This window comes from Eublepharis macularius, chromosome 3 (assembly GCF_028583425.1).
Source record: "Eublepharis macularius isolate TG4126 chromosome 3, MPM_Emac_v1.0, whole genome shotgun sequence".
In the NCBI taxonomy this organism is placed as follows: domain Eukaryota; kingdom Metazoa; phylum Chordata; class Lepidosauria; order Squamata; family Eublepharidae; genus Eublepharis; species Eublepharis macularius.
The window spans coordinates 11,890,767-11,913,271 of NC_072792.1; the positions used below are offsets into that span (position 1 = coordinate 11,890,767).

The 22,505-nt window shown below is 44.1% G+C and overlaps 1 protein-coding gene across 1 annotated transcript in view; it reads right to left on the reverse strand.

Annotated features, from left to right (window-relative positions):
• Positions 1-16,409: 16,409 nt before the first annotated feature.
• Positions 16,410-22,505, reverse strand: part of DIAPH3 (diaphanous related formin 3) — a 183,370-nt gene continuing 177,274 nt past the window's right edge. Inside the window, exon 26 of the mRNA XM_054973426.1 lies at positions 16,410-17,319. Within this exon, the coding sequence (XP_054829401.1) occupies positions 17,060-17,319 (260 nt within the window). The 3' untranslated portion in view covers positions 16,410-17,059. The remainder of the gene's footprint in view (positions 17,320-22,505) is intronic.

Here is a 22,505-nt window from a genome sequence, read left to right on the forward strand (position 1 = left end):
TTCGTCATCTTAATCAGATCTACTGGTACCTACCCCACAGCAAGTTTGTCACTGAAACTGTGGGTTGAGAGCCACATCTTGGAGGTCCTTGGAGACTGTATTGTTTTTATACTGTATTTCGTAATATTTTATTATTGTTTTGTGGAATGTTATATTTATTGATATTTATGGTACTGTGACCTACACTGAACCTGCTTGTGGGGAGTATGGGATAGAAATCTAATAAATAAATAAATAAATAAATAAATAAATAAATAGATGAAATTTTTACCCTTTTCCTAAAGCTCGAGTAATAATGTACTTGTCTACACAGGTAAATGTAATGCAGGGGGTTAGGCTGGGATACCTGGTCTCCCTTTTTTTGTATAATATTTATATACAGTGTTTGGCACAAATTGTTAGACAAGAACCATATGTAAAAGGAATTAAAAGAAGGAAACCAGACTTTTGTTTTATGCAGACAATATTACGTGATACAGGCACCTCAAAAATCAATGCAAAGTCTAATAAATAAGTGAGTGACATTTGGTAATGGCTCGGAGTATAAAATTAATAGATCACTATTGCTGGGTTTTAATATCAATGAACAATTAAAATTAGAGTTATCCCAGATTACAGGATCTCCAAAGACTAACAAAGAGGTTAGATACCTGGGATTAAATATTATAAATACACTGATGAATTATTAACACACAATCTGGAACTGATTCAAACAAAAGCAGAGGTAGACAGGAAACGATGGTTAAACTTGAATATATTATGGCTGGGTAGGATCACAGCACTCAAAATGAAAGTCCTCCCAATATTCCTTTCTTTTCTCAGGCATTCCACTTATAATTGCACAGCAAAGCTTTTAGGCTATTCAGAGAATGCTTGATACATTTATTTGGGGCCAAAATGTCCAAAAATAAGACAGAATTTGGTAGGATCTGCAGCAAAACAAGTTTTTCTTCACCTAACATTGTCAATTACTATCATGCTTTGAACTTAAAGATCAATTTAGATTGGTTTAGGAAAGAAGGAAGTCAAGAAATCTGGGAATTGCATCTTCCGACGTTCTTCTACCTTCTTGAATTAAATCAAAAGATGAAGAGCGGTGATGTAATAGCCATGGCATTATGCCAGATTTGGGATCAATGGTATAACAAACGGTCGTTTCTCAACTTTGGTCCCAGTAATAAATAACAAAAGATTTTCTAGCTAATGTAACTGAGGATTTCAAACAATGAAAGAGTGACAGACTGATAAGTGGGATCAAGGAAGAATGGGGCTATGGGAATATTTTGAGCCCAAACCTGGCTCCTCAGCAATTAATAGGTTGCAATACTTACAAATTAAAACTGCACAGACTTAAGATGTGTGTAAGCCACTGACAGAGATGGAGAAGAGGTTATGCAATCCACCTAAATCAAAGGAGGTGTAGTTAAAAATTTACAAACTGGGACAAAAAACCCCGTGTTGCACTTACCTGTAACTGTTGTTTGTCTAGGTCTTTTGTGCAGGCACACATTGGGACTGCACATGAGCAGGCCTGCCGACCAGAAAAGATTTTTCTAGTTCTAAAAGACCAAAAGGGGGCGCTCTGCCCCCACTGCACACACGCAGGAGTTTCCCGCCGAATGCAAGTAGTGCCCCCATTAACCTTCAGTTCTCCTGAGCTGCCAGTGTCATATCTGAGCCCCATCCATGCCAATTTTAATGTTCCTTTTGTGCTGAACCAATGTATCTTGCTGTAACTCGATGTCATTTTGCCCATGTCATAACTATTTCTTTCACAGGCGTTCACAGGTGTTTATCTAATGAATTGCAGCAGCTTCCAGTGTTTCTGACCTTGTATGCTACCCCCTCTCAGACTTTGCTATGTCTTGCTTCCTAGTGACTCAACTTGATATTACAAATATGTGAAACATTCTCACACAAGAAAAGCGCCAAAATCTTGTTTATGATTGGGAGGGGGGGGGGAAGAGCAGACTTGAATGTTAAAAGAGAAGTTTCTCTCACATGATGTCATTCCTGTCAACTTTTACTCTGGCTGCTTAGATGCTTACCTTGCTTCTGAGTAGTCCTATGGACATATATATGGAAATGATCTGATTTCTGAATAAAAACCATTTAACCAAGAACCTGTGTCTTGCTGCAATGGTCCAGGGATCTGTCTACTATATCCTGTCATCCATAGCCTGACATTCGGATGTATTATACAGTAAAAACCAAATACACTGACAGCGGGGCAGGAGGGAGGGAATGTGCGCCTGCACGAAGACCTAGACGAACAAGTTACAGGTAAGTGCAACACTGTTTTCGTCTTTGGTCTTCAGTGCAGTGCTACATGGGGAGTTTAGCAAGCTACTGTGGGTCAGCCAACCAAAGATGTAGGACAGCTGTTCCCACTGCTGACATTTTTTTTGCTATTCACGTCAACAGCATAGTACTTTTACTAAGTTATATCACCACATGGCAGCCTGAAAGACAGTGAGACAGACTGTTAAAATGTTATAATGATGTAGTCAATAGCTTTTTGTGTGTGTGTGTGTGTGTGTGTGTGTGTGTGTGTGTGTATAAAAAAATCAGTCGTGGAGGCACAGTGTGCGAGTGTCAGGGGTGGGGGGGATGGACAGGCCACTGCGGGGGGACTGTCAGGGAAACTACAGAGAAACCTGCCATGTGGAGCCCTGTAGCCACTGCCCTGTTTCGGCTCCTGCAGTAACAGTGAGGAAACAGCACAAGCCTGTCCCTATGTGGAAAACACCTAGGAAATCTCACTCAAATGCACCCCCCCCCAACCGTCACTCCAAGAAATACACACTGGGTGTGCATTTCCTCTTTCCTCTTGCAGAGGGTCTTCATATTGGTCTCTGAGCGCCTGCACAAATGCATCTAGAGACCCCAGTTTGGGTGCAGTGACCTCGTAGATGGTCACATACCAATCAGTGGCCAGTCTGCTCAGATACAATTTCAAATGATTCCCTTGACTGTAGTCGTCAGGGAACAGATGGCCCCAGTTTTGGAAAAATTCCAATGCTTGTATCATAAAAAATCCTAGTTTTTCTGGTGTCCCATCAAAACCTGCTTCCAGTTTCGGCCAGCCTGGATCCGCTCCACCCACAAATGGTATCAGTGCTCCTGGTGCTTGCACATCCGGATGCCCCAGTTGCAGGGGAGGCATCCATCCATCGGGAGGTGGTGGTACTGGTCCCACCCACAGTTGTGGTCCCAATCTGGGTTGAACATGCGGTATCACCCCGAGAGGTTGTCGGGGAGGGATGTCTTGTGGGGGTTGAGGCCCCGTTTGAGGCTTTGGTCTCCCTGGTGCTGGAGTTGGCTGCGGCAGGTGGTGTGGTCGAAGGTTGGGTAGAGTTCCAATCCCTTGGGTCTGTGGGGGTCGTGCAGCCCAGGCAGTTGGGTCGGCCGGCCTCCCTGTCCAGTCGACTGGTTGGGTTCTTGGCTGAGGGACCAAATTTTGCAACCTCCCAACTGGAGGTATTTGTAATCCCATCTGCTGTGTGGTAGCAGGGCCCATTTGTAATCCACTTTGGGGTGTGGTGGCCTGGGGTAGGGGACCTCCCCAGTTGGATCCCACACGTGAAGAGGATGTGGTACTCTCGGGCGACAGGATGATGATCTGGGTCCTGCTGCTTCCAGCTGACAAAATTCCAACCCGGCGTGTAGCTCTGTTTCACTTGAGATCCCACAAGTAGTCCCACATTGCTGATCGCCAGTAGTAGCGGTCAGGTTCCTCACCATGTCGGAGGGGGGTGCCACCAGGCAGGTGTCCGGGAGAGAGAGAATTAATTCTAGGGTCGCTCTTAAACCCCGGGTGAGTTCATGTAGGGCAAGCAGTTCATTTTTCATCTCCTGCAACTTGCCGCGGATCTGATGTATGCATCGGAGGTTGGCATCTTCTTCTGCCACCAGAGATTCGTAATAAACCTCCGGCAGGGTGTCACTTCCCCAGGGCATATAGCTTTCCTTTCTTAGGGTGGAACTAAAATACTGCTCCACAGTAGGGTCCCACCATAAGTCCATTCCACGTCCCGCAGACGCCTCTTCTGCAGTTTGATCCCCGCTGGCAGAGTCTATGAGGTGACTCCCTGCCAGATACGGTTCCCTCTTGTCCTTGTGGCAACCTTCCAACTAGGGGATTGGGTTTGGAGTAGCATCTCGTCCACATAGCTCTCCATGAGTCCTACACTGGGGTCTGAATGTCTCCACACATCCGGAGTCGGTCAGGGTTTCTGTCCATGCCTCCGGGGTTGATTCCCGGGGTCTTGTGGCCAAACTGTCGCTCCGGACTCCACCAAAGCCCAGGCAGTCTCAAGTCCAGGCAAGCCCATATCAGGTGGAGCTGTCGGTGGTATTTCCAGAGTCGGTGGCCACTCCATTTCCAACTCATCTCCTAAGTTTAGTATGGGGTAGTCCCCATATTGAAGCGATATCATCTCCAACTTCATCAGTCCTGGGTCTTCCTCATATGACATACTGCTGGTAGTTAGCTCCCAAGGCAGACAGGTGAAGAGAAAAAGGGACTAGTACCAAAATGTCAGTTCTTGGCAGGTAGATCCCTCAGCCCCTCTCCAGAGAACAAACATTGATTCCAGTAGAAAAGCTTTTATTAGGATCTTTACAGTTCAGGTCTCAACTCCATCATGGAGCTTGGTAGAAGTGACAAGGCAAAGATAAGCATTGTTATACTTGATTTTCCCGCTCTCAAACAATGGTCAGGATTTTGGCGTGCAACTCTACATGGGTCCTATGAGAACCCTTTATAGTTATGGCTAAACAGTGAGTACACAATAATAGGTTCCCAGCGTCTGAGCAAAGTAGCAAAAGCAGGCGTCTGTAATCTCCAAGGTCATCTCTAGTTTGGAGATGCATAGTTCTGCGAGATAACATGAGAGGCCCCTCCTGGCTAGAGGGCCTGGAGAAATAACAGTTATAATGTGGAAAGAACATGGCTAAGGAGAGAATAAATCAGGTTAGCATTAAACATTCAATATACTGTGGCATCAGTGACATAACAACCAAACAGTCATGGCATGGCTGTGCACAGACATGACAGATTTTTTCTTTTCTTTCCCTTTCTTTTCTTTCTTTGTTTCTTTTCCACAGATACCCAAATACCCTGAATGAAGAAAAGGCCACGAAGTGAACCCCAATCTATTCTTGAAGCATCTGTGGTTATAGAAATGTCAGCGCAGAATCTTCTGAATGGGCATCCTTGGGTTAGATTCTCAGTTTGGGCCCACCATGACAAAAATCCAAAAACAGATCCTGGAGTAAACAGCTTTTGCTTGTTGATGGGTCATCACCAGGTTACAGTGATGTAAAACCCAATTTGCAGTGGCCCTATACTCAGTTGAGTAAAGAATGGGTCAGAGGTAATGGTCGCTATGAGACCCAGTAGTTTCCAAACCAATAACATGGATTGGTAACACTTAGTAATACAGAGATGGGTCAGAGATCAAGCTTTCCTGGTTCTGAAAATCAGGAGTAAGATCCTGTCCACAGAGGAACTGAATTCAGGCCCCAATGAAGTCTATAGTTCTACCGGGGTAACAGTAGCAATGCTGACTGCACCACTAGTAGCCATTCTTCCCTGTAGGGATATGCCTAGCAAACCCTGGATTGTCATACACTCAGTAAGCACATGAGTTGCAGAGGCCAAACTGAAGGAAGGCACCGTCTATTGAAAACATTCACAATATATAGAACAAAGATCCCTCCTGTGGTTGGGATGTATAGAGATGTGGAGTGTGCCTCCTTAAGGCTGTCAGTAATTCAGTAAGTTAGAAACTTAACAGTTAAGAGATATCAAACATTGAAGATAATATCAAGATCAAAGAACAACTTATTCAACAAGAAGCACTCCAAAATGCAGCGGAGTGCCGAGAAGTGCACATATTACACCGGTATTGCGTCAACTGCATTGGTTACCAGTAGAGTACCGAATCAAATTCAAAGTTTGGGAATTAACCTATAAAGCCCTATGCGGACTGGGACCTGCGTATCTTCGAGACCGCCACTCCCAATATGTGCCTCAGAGGATGCTTTGATCTAGTGATAAACAGCTACTAATGAATGATCCCTGGCCCCAGGGAGGCCTGCCTAGCATCGACTATAGCCAAGGCCTTTTCACTCCTGGCTCCAACCTGGTGGAACGCTCTGTTTAATGAGACCAGGGCCCGGTGGGATTTGTTATCATTCCGCCGGGCCTGTAAGACAGAGCTGTTCCGCCAGGCATTTGGTTGATGCTGGGTAGGGCCCCTGCCAGCCAAAATAGGGTAGAACGGGGGCCCCCATTAGAACATTCACCTCCAAAAAAGAAGTCTCCTCCTTCTTTATTTTTCAGTGACAGTTGGAAATGGATTAATGAACTGTTTGTGCTGCTTGTTTGTTTTTAAATATTTATATTGTATTTATTATGTTTTAAATTGTGCTTGTAATTTTAATGTAGAATCATAGAATCAGAGTTGGAAGGGCCCATACAGACTATCTAGTCCAACCCTCCGCCCAGTGCAGGATCAGCCTAAAGCATCTCTGACAAGTATTCATCCAGCCTCTTCTTGAAAACTGCCAGTGAAGGGGAGCTCACCACCTCCCTAGGCAGCTGATTCCACTTTTGAACTACTCTGACTGTGAAAAAGTTTTTCCTAATATCCAGCCGGTACCTTTGTGCATGTAGTTTTAGCCCATTGCTTCACATCCTAACCTCTGTTGCCAACTGGAACAGCTCTTTGCCCTCCTCCAAATGACAGCCTTTCAAATATTTAAAGAGAGCAATCATGTCCCCCCTCAACCTCCTCTTCTCCAAACGAAACATTCCCAAGGCCCTCAGCCTTTCCTCGTAGGGCTCAGTCTCCAGACCCCTGATCATCCTTGTCGCTCTCCTCTGCACCCTCTCGATTTTGTCCACATCCTTTTTGAAGTGAGGCCTCCAGAACTGCACACAATACTCCAGGTGTGGCCTGACCAAGGCAGTATAGAGAGGGGCTATGACCTCCTGCAATTTCGATGCTATGGCCCCTTTGATACAACCCAGGATTGAATTAGCCTTTTTTGCCACCACATCACACTGACTGCTCATATTCAGTTTACAGTCCACTCTTACCCCAAGATCCCTTTCACATATACTACTGCCCAGAAGTATCACATATACTACTCCCCATCCAGTATTTGTGCTTCCCATTTTTGTGGCCCAGATGTAATACTGTGCACTTGTCTTTGTTGAATTGCATCCTATTCACAGCTGCCCACTTCTCCAGAGTATTCAGGTCTTGTTGAATTTTAATTCTATCTTCTTGGGTGTTTGCTACTGCTCCCAATTTGGTATCATCAGCAAATTTAATGAGCAGCCCTTCCACTCCTTCATCCAGATCATTGATAAAAATATTGAAAAGTACCGGGCCCAAAACTGAGCCCTGCGGCACCCCACTGGACACCTCCCTCCAATCTGATGAAACGCCATTGACCACCACTCTTTGAGTGCGGTCCTCCAACCAGTTCCCTATCCACCAAACTGTCCTATAGTCCACTCCACAGTCTTCCATATAATGTCTATAAATGTGATCCACCCTGAGCTTGCTGGTGTGGGGAGGGCGGTATATAAATTTAAATGAATAAATAAATCTATAAGAACATGTCATGATATTATAATCTAGACAAACAGTATGAACGTTTGCACTCAAGATTGCATAAGTATCAATAAATTGACATCATACTCTTTGTTCTACTTTCAGGAAAACAAAGATTGGAGCAGGGTTCTTACCACTGCTACATCCTGATTTGCATTAACGTTGTCAGGCTTTGGCCGGGGCATAGCTGCACAGGGAGTCGGTGTGCATGAACTGTGGTCCTTGGCTGTGGACAGGGAATGCCCAGGTCTCCACTCTGTGGAAGGAGGGGAGGTATACATCACCCTTGCTCCCTCTCTACCACTTGCGCACCTGCTCAACCTGGCAGGGTCCCAGTGGCATCCTCCTGGTCTGTTGGGATGGCAGAGTAGCTGCCTCCTGGCTGTCCCCCGCCTGTTCCTCTAGGCAAGTCTGGGAGCTGAGCCTGAGACTCCGGACACACATCCCCTTGGCTTTGTCTTGAGCATGTCCAGGTCGGGCTCAAACAGCCGGGACATGAAGCTGGCATCCACATGCCGGGTCCCGGCTTGGTACTGGAGGGAGAGGTACCAGCGCAAGACCCGGAGGTTGTGGTCTTTCACACAGTGGATCCACTGCAAGAGGGCATGGTCAGTTAACAGTATGAATGGGTTGCCTGCCAGATAGTACTGCAGGGTCCCGATGGCCCACTTGACTGCCAAAGCTTGCCTTTCGATGGTGGCATAGCGCTGCTCTGGGGGTTGGAGCTTGCGGCACAGGAAGAGAATGGGGGCAGGGGCCCCGTCGCGCTCCTGAGTGAGAATGGTTCCCAGCCCCATCTCTGAGGCATCAGTGGCCAACATGAAGGGTTTACTGAGGTCTGGGTTCCACAGGGTGGTGCTGTGGGACAGGGCGGTCTTCTGGTCCTGAAAGGCGCTGTCCCTGGCGGGGGTCCATTCCATTTGGTTCCTCATTTCCTTCTTTAGGCAGTCCGTCAGGGGAGCTGCTTGAGATTCAAAGTGGGGTATGAATCACCCATAATAGCCTAGAAGGCCCAGGAAACACCGCAGCTGCCTCTTGGTGTTGAGGCAGGGGATATCCACTATGGACGCAACCTTATTGGGGGAGGATGTAGCCAACCCCCTACCACGACGAAGCCTAGATACTGAAGTTTCTGGAACCCGAGCTAGCTCTTCTTCGGGTTAGCCCAGGGACTGGCTCTCTGCAAGGTAGTGAGAACTAACTCCAGGTGTTGTAGGTGCATCTCCCAGCTGGGGCTGAAAACGATGATGTTGTCTATGTACGCCAGGGCAAATGACTTATAATCTCCTAAGATCCGGTCCACCAGACACTGGAACGTGGCAGCCACCCCGTGGAGGCTAAAAGGCATCTGCTTAAATTGAAAGAGGCCCTGGGGCGTTGCAAAGGCTGTCTTCTTGTGGTCCTTGGGCCGTACTGGGACCTGCTAATACCCTTTGGTCAGGTCTAAAGCTGACAGAAAGCGAGCTGTTCCCAGATGGCCGACCAGCACGTCTGCCCGCGGCATGAGGTAGGTATCGAAACTTGCCACTCGATTGACCTCCCTATAGTCCACGCAGAAGCAGGTGGACCCATCAGGTGTTGGCACAAGTACTAAGGGGCTCCTCCAAGCACTCTGGGAGGGTTCTATTACACCCGGCCGGAGCATCTCCTCAGTCTCCTCCACTGCTTCCCATTGCTTTCGCAGCACTGGACACCAGGTGGCTAGAGCAGGTTGGCTGGGCTCCGTGGGGATAGAGTGCTGGATCAGGTCCATTGACCCAGGTGGCAGGAGAAGACCCCCGGGATCCATTTGCAGAGAGCGGTCACCTGGGCTGCATGCTCGGGCGTCAAGGCTGGGTCAATCTGGGGAGTCTCCATCTCTAGTGCTGTACACAGATTATAATAAATAGTTTTGTGTTACATAGTATTTTCTCTTTCTTACCACACAACTTACCGTCTTATGTTACATTTCATTCATAACCCGGAGTGACGCTGACAACAGCCTAGCGTACTCCGAGCCTAATTGCTTCTGCTTTGCCTCTCTACGAAGCAAATCCCATTGAAGACCAGATCCCTTATGAGCTACATATAAAACTGCAACCCCAAGGCCAGTTGCAGTGTGATTATGTTCTACATAATGTTGTGTCAGGGGAGCCTCCATGACCCTGTTCCTAATCCTAGAGATGTGTTCCAAAATTCTGGTTCGAAGTGGACTGACCGTATTGCCCACATATAGTATAGCAACAGAACTACCAGAGAGAAAACTCTCGGGAGAAATCAACCACAACCTTGTAACTTATCACAATTATTTCAAAAGTGCAATGTGCTATAATCATACATCAAATTCATATCCAATAAATATATATCCATATACAATCATTCATATACATATACAAGAATAACCCAAAACAGGACGGGCAATAAAGTCCAAAGAGTCCAATAAAGTCCAAAGTCCAACTTCTTTTGCCTTCTTGTAAATGCTCATATGCATGTATGGAAGTAACCCAACCGGAAACGGCAATAAAGGCCAGAGAAAGATCTTTTTCAGTGATGTGTCTTCTTTTCTCTTTTTCTTATCCTTTAAACGGCAGAAAACGGAATGGATGGAATACAGTTCCATGCCCTATCTGGGGCCGTGGGACTCAAAAACTCAGATTTCATGCCTCCACTTCCTCAGGGGCGTCATTTTCCACTATGATTCTTATAAAGCGTTCCTTCCCTCCATCACCCGGACTGTCGGCAGCTGTGCAGTCACTTGCGCGCCGCTGCGCAAAGAAGACACATCACTGAAAAAGATCTTTCTCTGGCCTTTATTGCTGTTCCCGGTTGGGTTACTTCCATACATGCATATGAGCGTTTACAAGAAGGCGAAAGAAGTTATATACTGAAGGAGATTCTCTTTGGACTTTATTGTCCGTCTTGTTTGGGTTATTCTTGTATATGTATATGAATGATTGTATATGGATATATATTTATTGGATATGAATTTGATGTATGATTATAGCACATTGCACTTTTGAAATAATTGTGATAAGTTACAAGGTTGTGGTTGATTTCTCCAGAGAGTTTTCTCTCTGGTAGTTCTGTTGGTATATTACAGGAGAAGCCATTGTTTTTTACACACATATAGTATAGAGCAGGGACAAATAATCAAATAAATTACACCCGATGTTTGGCAAGTGGCAAAATGCTTGAACCACAGTTGTTTTTTCAGAGACTTTATATCTATCTTGTCCCCTTCGATGATTAATGGGCATGCGGCACAATGCCTACATTTGTAATTGCCCAAAGGGGCATGGACACCCTTCACAGGTCCCCTTAAATCTGAGTGTACCAATATGTCCCTGATACTTCATGTCTTCCTATATCCTATAGTGGGTTTAAGTTCACATCCTTTAATATCTGATATCACTGACCAGTATTTAGAAATAATCTTACTCAGTGGCTTAGTCGTGTGTAATCCACCGCCCTCCTTATCCTCTTGTCTCCTGCTTGTCCTTAATTTGGAACACAGCCTCCCTAGGAATACTAAAGCCCTACCCCTGGCCAGTTGCAAAACCTGGTCAGGATACCCTCTCTTGGAAAAAGCTCTGGTCAAAACCTCACTCTGCTGCTGGTATTCTTCCTGAGCTGAGGAATTACGTTTGAGCCTTAATAATTGGCCGTAAGGTATATTATGCCTTAGATGTACTGGATGAAAGGAATGGTATGCTAAATAGGAATTATGGTCAGTGGGTTTGTGGTATGGCCGAATTAATAACTTGTTATCTGTGCTTCTGTATACTGTCATGTCTAGAAAATTAATTGCCTGTCCACTAAGTTGCCAAGTCACTGTAGCTTGGGAGCAACAGCCCCTCAGGAGCTCTAAGAAGCATTGAAGAATTCTCCGTCAGCTGGCCTGCATATGCAGAGTCTCATGTGTGTCTGCACAGAATGACGATGAACTATAGTCTCATTGAAGGAAGGAGAACAGGCTTCTGCTCTAGAGGAGCCTACACAAGGGTGATCACTCAGAAAACTTATCAATAGTCATGTCTCTATAAGCAGGATCAAAAAAAAAATAGTGTCAGAATCTCAAGAGAAAAATAAAGGGTGTAATCTGTCTGGACAAACAGAAGGGTGCTAGACGTTCGTTAGTTTTCCTTGTCTCACTATCCCCATGATAGTCTGACATTGAGCTGAGGGATGGGGTGTTTGACCCTAATGTCGAAGGTAGAAATACCTTCCAAGTGATGCTGGTATGTTTGAGGGCATTGCATGCAGCCTTGGGTAGTACCCAATGGACCAGTAGCAATGACACCAAGAGACTTTACGGTTTGGTAACTGTCCTGTATCTGGCTTAAGGAATCATATGTTGTTCTCCAAAAGGACAACAATATGTCCTTGAAGGGAACGTTCTCAATCCTCCTTAACCCCAGGAAGAGCTGTTAAGTGTAACCAACCAGGTTCAACACCTGATAACCACGACCAAAACTTTGGTACCTGATTAAAGATTCCATAGAGCACTTTTCAGCTGTCCTCCTCTGTTATTTGGCTGACTAGCAACAAAGCCTGTTGTAGGAAAAAAAATACAATGGGCACTAGAAAGGGGAGGGTAGGCAGGCAGGCATTGGCTCCTCTGTGACTGATATCAGCCGGATGAGGCAGGGGGGCGGGCGTTTCCACATCCTCTGCACCAGATCCCTGCTGAGTGAAGGAGGAACAGGCATTGCCACCTGCTCCACTCCTGATCTTGGGTGGGTGAAGGCAGCATTTGCTAGTGTTTGCTAATGTGTTGCTATGAAAAACAGTTGCGCTTACCTGTAACTGTTGTTCATCTAGGTCTTCTGTGCAGGCACACATGGGACTGCGCACGCGCAAGCCTGCTGATTTCAGAGACTTTATATAGCTCAGAACCACTAGAGGGCGCCCTCGGCCCCCCCCCCACTGCGCATGCGTGGCTGCTTTTCCTGCCGAAAATAGCTCTTAAGAAGCGGGGCGCCCCCAACGTACTCTCAGTCCTCTTTCGCTGCCGAGCCCTAAGGTAAGTACCAAAGACATTAGTGGGGAAGGAGGGAATGTGTGCCTGCACGGAAGACCTAGACGAACAACAGTTACAGGTAAGTGAAACACTGTTTTTCATCTATGGTCTTCCTGTGCAGTCCCAGATGGGAGATTACAAAGCTTAATTACCTGGGTGGAGGGATTGACTAGTTGTCACAGGAAAATTGATTGTAGAACTGCTGTACCCACCGCCGTCTCCTTTCTGTCTAGGACGTCAAGGGCATAGTGTTTAACAAACGTGTCAGCCGACGCCCATGTCACCGCCTTGCAGATGTCCTGGATCCCTCTCTGGAGAGCTGCCGACGACGCTGGAGACCTGGTGGAATGAGCATGAACCTCCAACAGACAAGGTATGTTAGCAGTTCCACAACACAACAAAATAGTTTGTGTGGGCTAAGGTTTGGGGACTAGCCTTTCAACCCTCCTTTGGGCCCAAGAAGCACACAAACAGGTGATAATCTATTCTAATAGGCTTTAAGCAATCTAAGTAAAAAAGGATTGCTCTAAGAACATCTAAAAAATGAAGGGCCTTTTCAGCCTCCGAATTCTGGTTATGGAAAAACACTGGTAAGGTTATTTCTTGGGAAATGTAGAAGCTAGACACTGCCTTAGGCAAAAAATCCACCTTTGTCCTAAGGACCACTTTTGCCGCATGGACTTTCAAATGAGGGGATTCACAGCATAACGCAGCTAATTACCCCACCCTCCTCGCCGAAGTAACAGCTACCAGGAATGCTACCTTAAAAGATAGGAAGCGCAAGGGGCATGTGGCTAACGGTTCAAAAGGCTTGGACATGAGTTTGGTTAGAACAAAAGGTAAGGACCACTGTGGGACTATAGCCCTTACAGAGGGAAACAAGTTATTTAACCCTTTTAAAAACATTTTGGAAGTATATTGAGAGAAAACTGTTCTTTGATCTACTGGGAGATGAAAGGCGGAAATGGCCGCCACGTAAACCTTTACAGATGAATTAGACAACCCCCCTTGTTTAAGTTCACAAAGGAAATCTAGAATTTCTGATAGAGGGGAAGGGGATCCAAGCCCCTCTCCTGACATCAAACGCTAAATTTATTCCACTTAATGGTGTAGGATTGACGAGTGGACAAACATCTTGCATTTTGTAATACGCTCCCTCCGAGAAGGTGTGCCCTGAATGATCAGCCAGGCAGTCAGTTCGAGTTTCTCTACTCTGTGGTGAAATACTCCTTTTCACAATAGCAGATCTGGTCCCATCAGGAACTGGTACAGTCGAGACTGCAACCTCAGGAGAGAGTGGAACCACAATTGCCGTGGCCAGTACTGAGCTATCAGGATGGCCAACGCTCCATCCACTTGATTCTTGCTGATCACCCTGGCCAGAAGTGGAAACGGGGGAAACATGTAAAAGAGGTGAGTGGACCAATTTAGTTGAAATGCGTCCCCGAGACCTGCGACCTATGCCGCCTCTAGAACAGTACTGGGGAGTCTTGTGATTTTCTTCGGAAGCAAACAGATCCACATCTGGAAAACCCCTCTGAAAACACAGGGTGTAAATAAACATCTTGCACGGACCACTCGTGATTGTCCCCCTGCAACCTGCTTAAACGGTCTGCTACCATGTTGTCTATGCCTGGGATATGGACTGCTATCAACCAAACTGAATTGTCCGTGGCCCAGTCCCAAAGTTTCATAACTTCCTTGCAGAGTCACTGACGCTGTGCTGCCCTGCTTGTTTATGTAAAACATGGTTGTCGTATTGTCCGTAAGTATCTGGACAGTCCTGTTCCTTACTGTATCTGCAAACGAAATCAACGCATATAATACTGCCCTCAATTCCAGAAGGTTAATATGTTCTTGCTGTTCACATTCATCCCATACACCATGAGCATAATACCCCTTACAGTGAGCCCCCCAACAGGGTGGATACATCTGTAGTAAGAGACATCTGACTGTCTACAACCAAAACGAACCCCTTTAAAAAGATTACAGTTGATCATCCACCAGTCTAAAGAGCCCAGAACTTGTCGGCATTATTCCCCAAACCTCTTCATGATGTTACATTACAATCCTACCATATGTGAATATATGAACCAACATGTTTTCCACATCTCTAGCACAAACCATATTTGAAAACATTTTTGCTAGTTTGTTCAGTGTATAATAACATCTACATACCACTTTTATGCAATTAGTTTCTACGTTCTTTGATAACCCAAATACATTTTTAAAAACACCTGTCCAAATTCTGGGTGTCAACTCATTTTTAAAATTGGCTTTAAAAAAAAGTTTAGAATTTTCAGTTTGTCTTCAGTCTTCAGTGCAGTCCCACATTGGAACTGCGCACATGCAGGCCTGCCGACCGGAAGATTCTTTAGCTCTAAAAGACCAGAAGGGGGTGCTCCGCCCCTACTGTGCACGCACAGGAGTTTCCCGCCAGAGTGCCCCCATTCCCCTCAGGGTTTTTTGCCATTAGGAGAGGTTCTCCTTAGCTCTACACCTTGCTTACCGCAATTTCTTCTGTGTGATCTCATCATGACTCATTTTTAAGGAAATGTTAACAACGTGAAATAAAGATGCCTCTTGCTGTGAAACATGATCATTGTTCACTGCGTCTGGGTGAGACCCACAATGTTTCAGGAGATAGACTGCCAGATGTCCATGCCTACGCCGGAAGTAAGGGAATTTCTTGGTTCAAGCGGCGTTATGGGAGAAGGCTCTCCCCGGCTCATATATGCCAGCAGCAAAGACATCTGCTATGATGAAGTCCCCAGCCCACTTGAACTGTGAACTCCAGTGCCGAAGACCAGCAAAGTTATCTGCTGCAATGGATCTACCGGCCCAATCCAAACCATCCACTCCAGTTCTGAGGTCCTGATCTGGCAGCAAGTTATCAGCCTTGATGAAGCCACCAACCCATCCTGAACCATCAATTCTGGTTCCAAGGGCCAGATCTGGCAGCAAAGTCTTCTGCTGTGATGAAGCAGGCAGCCAATTTGAAGAGTCACTCCAGTTCCAAGGGTGAAGCTATCTGCTACGTTAGAACAATCAGCCCACTTTGAACCATCAAATTTGGTTCCAAGGGCCACATTTTGAATCTGAACAGGAGGCATTATGGAGGGAAAAAACATCATCCTTATACCATTAATGTGTCTCTTGGGTTTTATTACTGTACAATTTCCCAAGAATTTGTGGTATTAATTTCATATTCCTTGGTTGAGGCTTGAAGGTTAATAGCTAAGAACTGGAAGCACCATGCTTTTATAAATCTGGAAATTTGGCTGAGGAAAGTTTGGGTTGTCATGATTATGGACAAAATTTCGAAGATGAAGCAGGGTAACAGTAAGAAGAAGGATGTCCAAAGACTTTTTGTTCAGCATTGGATCATTTTTATTGACTTCTGAAATAAAAACTTCCTTATGGAGTCTGCAAAAAAATGGAATTACTTAATTTGAATGTGATGTTCTACATGAATGTCTGAGTAGTTTGTGTGTTTACATTTTATAGGTGTTTTCTTTATGAACTAAAATAGTAAAGATGAATAGTAAAAACTTTTGTAAAGGAGAATTTTGTATTTTGTACCTGGTATTTGTTATGGTACTTATTTTTCAAATTATATATTTTATTTCATTTCCTAAACAGTAACATTTGTCTGAATTTATAATAAATTTATTAATATATGTTTTTAAAACGAGTAACTAACCTTTGGTATAAGTGTGTGCTAAGAACACATAATAGTAATATTGTGTGTTTTATATTTCAAGGTCAAGGACATGCCAGACATACATTTTATAATACAGAAGTAATTTTAGCATAAATATGTTCATCTGACAAGCAATTGCAATATAACTATAAAATACATTCATTAGAGTACAATATTGTATTGCACATTTTGTTGAAATTTCTAGAAATACACATAGAATATACATATTTTGTCTTGGATTTGAAAAAAATCCAACAATAGCATAAAATTGTTTTATAAAGTACAGCACACAGTGAAGATCTGAGTCAAGAAAATGTATCCCTTTTCATTTATATCATGATTGAATTGCCTCCCATCCAGTAGCTCTTCCACATTACAGTTACATAAGGAACTATTTTATATTTGGGCAGAAGACATGATGAGTTTGTACTTTTCCTAAAGTATAATACTGAATATATAATATGTGTGCATCATGAATATATAATATGTGCGTCATGAAAAGGAATATATTCTAAATAAATAACAGACAAGAATGTCTTACTCATGTTGATGATTCAAACATTCAGAAAAAGTACATGGTACAGTCTTCTAAGATGGTGTCATTTCAGAATGCAGGTGGATAACACGTGTTTGAAAACTCCCTATCAGAATCTTCAACTATAAGCAAGCATATCCTTTTTCTGAGTGTTTGAAAGGGCTGTCCTAATGTTATACTGGTGAAAGAATTTACAGTGCTCGTAATCGTGCAAGCAGAGCCTCCACTTCAGGAATCGCTTCTTGTTTGGAAGAACATCCAGCAAGCTCTATTTCCTTCTCTTTGCTGCTTCCACCATGATTGATATCCTTCTTCCCAACGGCTTTCCTCTTTTCTGCAGATGAACTGGCTTCCATCCCATGGTTATGCTCCTTGCTCAGCTGATTCCTTGCCAACAATACATTCGTACTGTTGTGTGAATGTAACTTTTCTGTTGTTGCCACCTGATTTTCTGTAAGGAAGAAAACAGACAAGTCATTTGTTGCCTTTTATATCCAGGTCTCTGGCATAATTGCGTAATTCTATATACCAAAAAGAACGAAGTGGGAGATTGTTTATTGAAGTTTGAAAATGTAAAGGAACGAGAGAGAACAGGGTGCAATATGAAAGACTTGAAAATCAACAGTCTGCAACTAAAGAAAGTTCAAAGCCCTCTCGGTACATGGAATTAATTGCACAGCTCTTGGATTTTGGCCCAAATGTCTACAAGTTATGGCTGACGTTTTATAAAGCCAATGTATGTTGCCAGCTGCTGAACACTCACCACTCATACTGAACCAACAAATCGTAGGGATACTCATCTCGCAGAATTAAGTGGAAGGAAGAAGAGAATGGTAAATGCTATTTCTTTTCTTCATCGAACAGGTCAAGTAACAGGAGTATGGCAGTGACTTAAATGATTATGAGGTAAGTTTTGATATTTGCTCACTCGTGAAAACAGCCAACTACAGCGGGAGCCATTTTGGCAGAGTGAACACTGCTGGACTTGGCCAATGTTATTCACAGAACTTCGTGGTGAAGCGAAGATGAGAACCTGGGTTCTCACAAATGAAGTCCCTGTTTCTCAGTCAAAACTCCCTCACGGGATTGGTCCTGAGATTAAAAATGGGTAATACCCATATGGGAGAAGTAAAATGAAAAACATATATGCTGGAATATACATTCTAGGTCCTGATCCTAATTAGAATATCCCAGGTGGTAACTACTTGAATGGATACTTTTGATAGTATGGAGTATATCTTGTTAAATAACTTTAGACAGGAACAGATCTAAGCATGGATTCAAGCAACTGGTACTTTAAGGAATTATGTGGTAGCTTTGCCTTCTGAAATTCAAGTATATATCAAAGCAAGAAGTAGTAATTGGGAGAAACATTTTTCAATAATAAACTCACCACCACCAACTGAATGGGGTTTTTCAATTCAGTTCAGCTAGAGGGAAAGTTCTGATCCAAAATGATTTGTAGTCTTACTGACTAAGGTTGTGCTGCTATTTTTGTTCCTTTTATGTTTGAGTTCTGTATAGTAAGAAAAAGTATTGCTATTTAATTATCTAACATGGCCTACTATCCCATGCTAGGCAACTGGTGCTACTTTGCAGGAAAAATAATGGCAAAGGGACCTTTTGCCAGAATTATACATTCATCATTGGTAAAAAGGAGGCCTTCAATAGATAATAATCTGACCATAACACCAGTTTTAACCTGCGTGGTTTAATCAGATCACTAGTTACTTACTGGGTACAAAATAGTGACTGCCTTTTGTAAGTGTTGGGCCCAGTGTAACATGGGAAAGACATATCATGACAACTAGGGGTGTGCATGCGAGAAAGATTAGGTTTTCCTGCCTCAGAATTTCCAAAGTGGGAAAAAGATTCTGACATCGCTTGTTGACTGACTTCGGTACGCCCTGTGAAGACTTGGAGCACACCAAACCCCCCCCCCCCCGCTTATTTCACCTGATGGGAGGGAGAAGAGGAGGTTCCCTCCTCCCTCTCCCATAAGATGAAATAAGCGGAGGTGGGAGTTTCCCATCCTTCAGCTGGGAGGTGGGGACTCCCTGGCCTTCCAACTGAAGTTTAAAGACTGTTTTGAGGCTTCCCTGGCTTCAGCTGGGAGGGAGGAAATCCCTGACCTCCCAGCTGAAGTTAAAGCCTGTTTCGGGGCTTCCCTAGGTTCAACTGGGAGAGGGGGACTCCCCCACCACCCAGGTGAAGTTTAAAGGACCTTTCAAGAACCCTGAGGCTGGCTCCAACTGACTGGTGGAGGAGGGAGCTCCCCGCCAGTCAACTGAAGCCAGCCACAGGGTTTGAAAGTGCCCCAGAGCTTTCCAAAGTGACCCAAATCGCTTTGGGAAGCTTTGATTCGGCATTTCCAAATTGGGGCCAGCATGCTGGGCCTGATTCAGAAATCCTGATTTTTTACTAATCGGGTCTGATTCAGATATTTATCCCAAATCGGAAACTCAAATCCCATACCCCTGATGGCAACCATAATATCCTAAGCATGACTGAACAAGACAGCCTCTGTATGAATACCAACCCCCCCAAGTAATTGCTAGGGATCCCCCGCACTACACATAAAACCACTTCTGCAAGCTCCTCAGGCACGTGCCAAAAAGTATGGTAGATGATAAACCAGTATGGGTCCCAAACTGGCACTAGTGTCAGGGTCATGACCCCTACCGTAAGCTACACTTTACACGCTTTATGGTGTAGCAGCCCCTGCCATACATTAGGGACTTGATGTTAACTATTATGCTGGGGCTTGATATTCATTGACATGCTGTGTAAAATCTTGTGTGTAAAAGATCCTGTTAGCTGACACAGCAGGGAAGCGTATCTATGTTGTACTTTTAGCAAGAAAAGTGCCGTTGCCATAGATACATAACCTTGATGTTCTGAACTTTATAAAAGCATTCTCGCAACTCATATTCCTGTAGATATCTACTGTAGCTAGATTCCTTAATGTTCACTGTAGATAGATGGGAGGATTGGGGAGGGGGGACAGGGCTGTGCTTAAATGTCTATATATGCTGGGTATTTGGAACCAGACTTTATTCCTACCAAAGAACATTTTGGGAATGCTGAACTGGGCATTATCAATAAAGCTGGAACTCATGCAATCTTGGACTCTTGCAGTGAAGTTATTGAGATTCAACTGGTAGATTCTTACAACTAGTACTCAACACAACTAAACCCAGCTAATAGCTATACTGTTAACTTGAGGAAAGAGAAAGATACCCAGCTGATTATTGTCACTTCACTGTACCCCAGTGTAAAGTTGTTAAGAAACTGCCTACCAAGCTGGAATCAATAGTGCAGAACTAGTACAGTAGTGTAATCCATTCAGGATGCCATCTACTGCCTCTGACAAAACACGCACCAGCACCCACTTGGTAGTCATAAAAGTCCAGACTCCTGCATTAGGCTGAAGTTCCACTGCAGAGAGGTTCCAGAGGGGCAATACATTCCAATATCACACTTGGACACTGTCTTGAAGACTACGCTTCCCAGAAAAAGGCAACCCGTCTTGGAGATGCTGCTGCTCAGCCAATCACAGCCTAGAAGATCTTCCTGCCTCCAATATGGGTGGTGGAGTTAAAAACATCATCCTTCTTTCAACCGGATGTCTCAGCCCATTAACAAGCCTTGGAGAACGAAGGTAGCAAAAACAATGATGGGAGAGAGCAGATGTTATGATCCGCTCTTCCTTTGGTAATAGAGGCAGACAGGGCAAGCAGTACTTGGCAACTAGATTAGGCCAAAGGCCCAGCTAATCCCGTATTCTGGTACTACGCACTGACTTAATATCTTTTCCAAAATCATAAATGGGGAAGAAATGATGGTAACCATCTGCTATTCGACCCCAAATTGAGATGAACTGACAAACAAATGTTGATTCAATTAAAAACACTGGCTCATAAACAAGCTATAAAGCAATTTTAAAAAATAATCAAAATATTCTTCTATCAACCACTCTTTGAATGATCCCTCAAATGAGTTCAAACTTTTAAAAAAAGGCATATTCAATATTCATGTAACCTTGAACAAGGCTTGAAAATGGCTTCAACAAACTTGACATGACATTTAGAGTTTTTTGGTTATTCACTGAAAGATGTTCCATCATCCCAATAGTAATGACTTTGGAGCACAGGCAGTCACTCATGACAGCATGTTTTATGCGAGTGCTGAAAATCTCCACCGAAAACAGCTTGTACATTAAAAGGCTGCTGCTGAAGATATTTACTGCACTGTCATTTCCTGACCAGGGGCTCACAATGATGGATGAGTTTTTTATACAGTTTCTTGGGCAATCTCAACGCATTTTAGAAGTATGATCACCTTTTGGCTGTTGAAAGAAAATGAAGACCCCCTCCCCCCCCATTTCTCCTACACCAGAGGGACAATTGTTGCAAAATCTAGTCACAGAGGACAATTTTCACTTAACTGCATTTATTGTATGAGGAAACGGCACAACAAACGCATAATCTGAATTTGAGGCGCACAAGGCTACAAGGGATAGCACCAAGCTTTCTGAAGGCAGGGAGGGATGAAAGCCTAATCAATCAAGATAACATGGCAATGTGAATTTACATGTGAAAGCTAATATATGCAATTGACCAAGAATGACATTTCTGAAGAGTCATGTTGGTCTGAAATAGGAGGATATCTGTATGAGAAGTCATTCCAATCTTCCTAGAGCTAACTGGTACAGTCCTTTCCCAGGCAACTCTCTCTCTTGCTCTCTGGCATGAAGAATTACGAAGCAGATTTTTGACATGAGGACATTACAGGTGGTCTGACGATACAAAAACATATAACCCCCTGGCTACACAGGAAGGCTCTGGTGCGAACAGAATGGATTGAACCTTATGACTGAACTGAGATCGGTTTGTCTGCTGTTATCAGAGCGTTTTACAAAAAAGGAAACAATCTGTCACGTGCATTCTGATATTGTTCTCTTGAGAAGCCAAGAGTAGTGAATGCTTATATTACAAGGATGGCTTTTGCCTACAGAAACGGCATCTCTTCTGTTTGACACTAGGGAGATGGAAATGCTCTGAGGAGACAGAAGAAAAACTTAATCAGCATACAGTATTTCTGGAGATCCTGATATTATAGACAGTACTTGCTGTGTCTACTCTTGAGCACAATTTCAAAGACTTGAGGATTTATTCAGCGACAGATGTCAGTGTCCCATGAGATTTAGATTTTATTAAGCCTTGAATGCAGGAGATTGCATTAGTATGTTTTGCTCTTGCTACTATTAAAACAAAGAATTATCATTTATCCAGATTGGTTTGGGTGATGCATCTACTTCATGCAAACTAGGAACTGGGAAGACTATGCTCCATTTCCCAACTCACCCAATGTACCAATCCTGCATTTGATGCTAGGAGGCAATCACTCATTGCTATATTAACCTACCTGGCATATATAAGATCCGTACAAGGGAGTGAAATACTAGATTAAATGTATCATTTAACCAAGCCAGCGTGGAATAGTAGAACCAATGTTTCAGAGGGTTAGCGTGCCAGGCTAGGATCTAGGAGACCGTTTGAAGATCTGCTCAGCCATGGAACTTTGTTGGGTAACCTTGGGTCAGTCACACACTTCAGTCTAACCGACTCCACAGGA